Source organism: Corylus avellana, chromosome ca7, assembly GCF_901000735.1.
Source record: "Corylus avellana chromosome ca7, CavTom2PMs-1.0".
Lineage (NCBI taxonomy): Eukaryota > Viridiplantae > Streptophyta > Magnoliopsida > Fagales > Betulaceae > Corylus > Corylus avellana.
Window position 1 is genome coordinate 1,956,273 of NC_081547.1, and position 2,448 is coordinate 1,958,720.

The window sequence follows — 2,448 nt, forward strand, 5'->3', positions numbered from 1 at the left end:
GAACCCTTAAATCAAACCTAAACCAAAGAACTTGGAATTAAATCTGGACCAAAAACTTGAGATCTCTTGAGAGAGAGAAAAAAAACCTAGATCGTGGTCTAGAGGTGGGAGCGGCGTAGTAGCCCGTGGCCGGAGGATGTCAAGCGGCGGCGTAAACGAAGAGAGAAGTAGACGAGAGATGGAGAGAGAGCAAGAGAGACGAGAGAGAGGAGAAATGGCGCAAGAAAAAAATGATTAGGGTTAAGGTTTTTTTTGTTTTATACTTATATGGGGTTGGGCGGGGCGGGGTGCGGGAAAAAATTTTAAAACCCACAACCTGCCCCGCCCCGCGTGGGTTGGGGAAAGTCCACCCGCACCCGCAAAAAAACACTTAAAATCCGCGCGGGGTGGGGCGGGTTTGCGGGTTGGGAGGATTTTTGCCCAGCCCTATCAATCATCTTCATCGACGCTAAAGTAAAGACTTACTCAACTGAAAAAAATAAAAAAATAAAAAAATAAATAAAAATAGTACATTTATTAATAGAGAAAACCTTTTATTAGAAACGGGTTTTGATGCATTAGAAATAAGTTTTGGGGCGAGTTACGGCCGGCGGGGTTTGAGGCGTTCACCGCCGGCCAAACTCGTGGGTCTGGCTTTAATCTTGCTGGCTACGGGTTTTTTTTCTCTAATTTGGTGTGATTGTTCTCAATTTTATTTTTTGCATTTTTCTTAAATTGATGGTGTGTCACATAGTAATTGGAGGTTGTAAAAAATGTGTTATTAGAATAGACCTAATAGTAGGGGCTCTCTTATTAATTTCCTCCAATAATACTGCAATTTGTAGGTTTTTTTTTTAAAAAAAAATTTAATTTATGCAATGTCATTCAAATTACTAATAAAGTTGCAATATCTTTTATGTGTAAAAATGACAAAAATACTTTTAATGACAAATTTTAAAAAATCATTTTCCAATAATATGGGACATTTTACAAATTACAGATCGACTTCATTATTGAGGGGGTAAATCGTAAATGTACTACTTTCTCCAAAGCACAGACTTCATTTGGCGCTAGCCGCGGTACAGAACAAGAGGAAGATCCAGTGTCCAAGTCAATCTCTTTTTCTCTCTCGGGAAACAAACAATGGCTGATCCAGCTCTCCACCCAGAAACCCAACCCCTCAAACAAATCGCCATAGACTACACCCCAGAAGCCTGCACCCACTGCCCCAACTCCAACACCATCACCCTCACCTTCGATCACCGCGGCGGCGCTAGGTGGCGCACCACCACGAGGTTCCTCTACGGCACCTTCAGCGCCCTCATTAAGTGTCCTACAGGGAACACCAGCGGCCTCAACTTCAACCTCTACCTCTCCTCCCTAGAGGGCGACAAATCTCAGGACGAGATCGACTTCGAGTTCTTGGGCAAGGACCTGACCGTCGTGCAAACCAACTACTACACTGCCGGCACCGGCAGCAGGGAGAGCATTCACCAGTTGGGTTTCGACTGCTCTGATGGGTTCCACGAGTATGTGATCAAGTGGGGCCCGAACGAGATCCAGTGGCTCATTGATGGGAAAGCGGTGAGGACGGAGAAGAAGGGGGACGGTGAGGATTTTCCTGAGAAACCCATGTTTTTGTATGCCTCCGTTTGGGATGCAAGCTACATTGATGAGGCGAGGTGGACTGGGAAGTATGTGGGGTGCGATGCACCGTATGTTTGTGTCTACAAGGATATTCATGTGCCGGCTGGGACTGCACTGGAGTCTTCTTGTGATTCGTGATCTGGGTTTTTTGGGTTCTTGAGGTGGGTGTTTTCAGAAATTCAATAAATTAAAAATGATCGATTTTCATTGATGTTGTTTGATTTGGGGTGGGGGTAGTCTGTTGTATTCATCATATTATTTGGTGATGATAACTGTTGATGCCTTTTTGTTTCCAACTTGTGTTTCCATTTGGTTGAGAAAAGTATTCAAGAGTTGCTTACTCGAACATGGATGAATGAATAATATTGGTTGATTACTCTGTAAGATTGTAGTTTTTATGCTTAGTTTTGCTTCTAAAAATGTTTGTTCAGACTGATTTATATACATATAGCAAATCTTATCAATTGATGGAGGACGCCTAGAGCTTATTGGGTTTGCATATTGTAATATATGCTGTTTTTACTCACATCCAGCTTCATGTTGCAATGACAATTGAGAATTCCAGCCATCTATGACTCCAAGTTCTTGATTTGTTGAGTTGGGTATCAGATTATGAAGGCAAATTGCCAACATAGTGTTAATGAGATATTACTCGTCTGCCTATTACCATTATATTATTACCTTCAGTTAAAAAGTTGGGACTCCAAACCAGGTAGTCCATAGGCCATAATAAACTGGGCTTAAAATTGACAGGCCCATAATAAAATCCAAAAAAGAGAGAGAGAGAGAGATTGGAATCCAAATTCGAAAGGCCCATGGGCC

At 42.4% G+C, this 2,448-nt stretch overlaps 1 protein-coding gene across 1 annotated transcript; it reads left to right on the forward strand.

The window, feature by feature from the left end:
- The first annotated feature begins 1,122 nt into the window (after nt 1-1,122).
- On the forward strand, nt 1,123-1,764 carry LOC132186491 (xyloglucan endotransglycosylase/hydrolase protein 8-like). Its single transcript, XM_059600469.1, has one exon. The coding sequence runs from the start codon at nt 1,123-1,125 to the stop codon at nt 1,762-1,764; it is 642 nt and encodes a 213-aa protein (XP_059456452.1).
- Nucleotides 1,765-2,448: the final 684 nt, after the last annotated feature.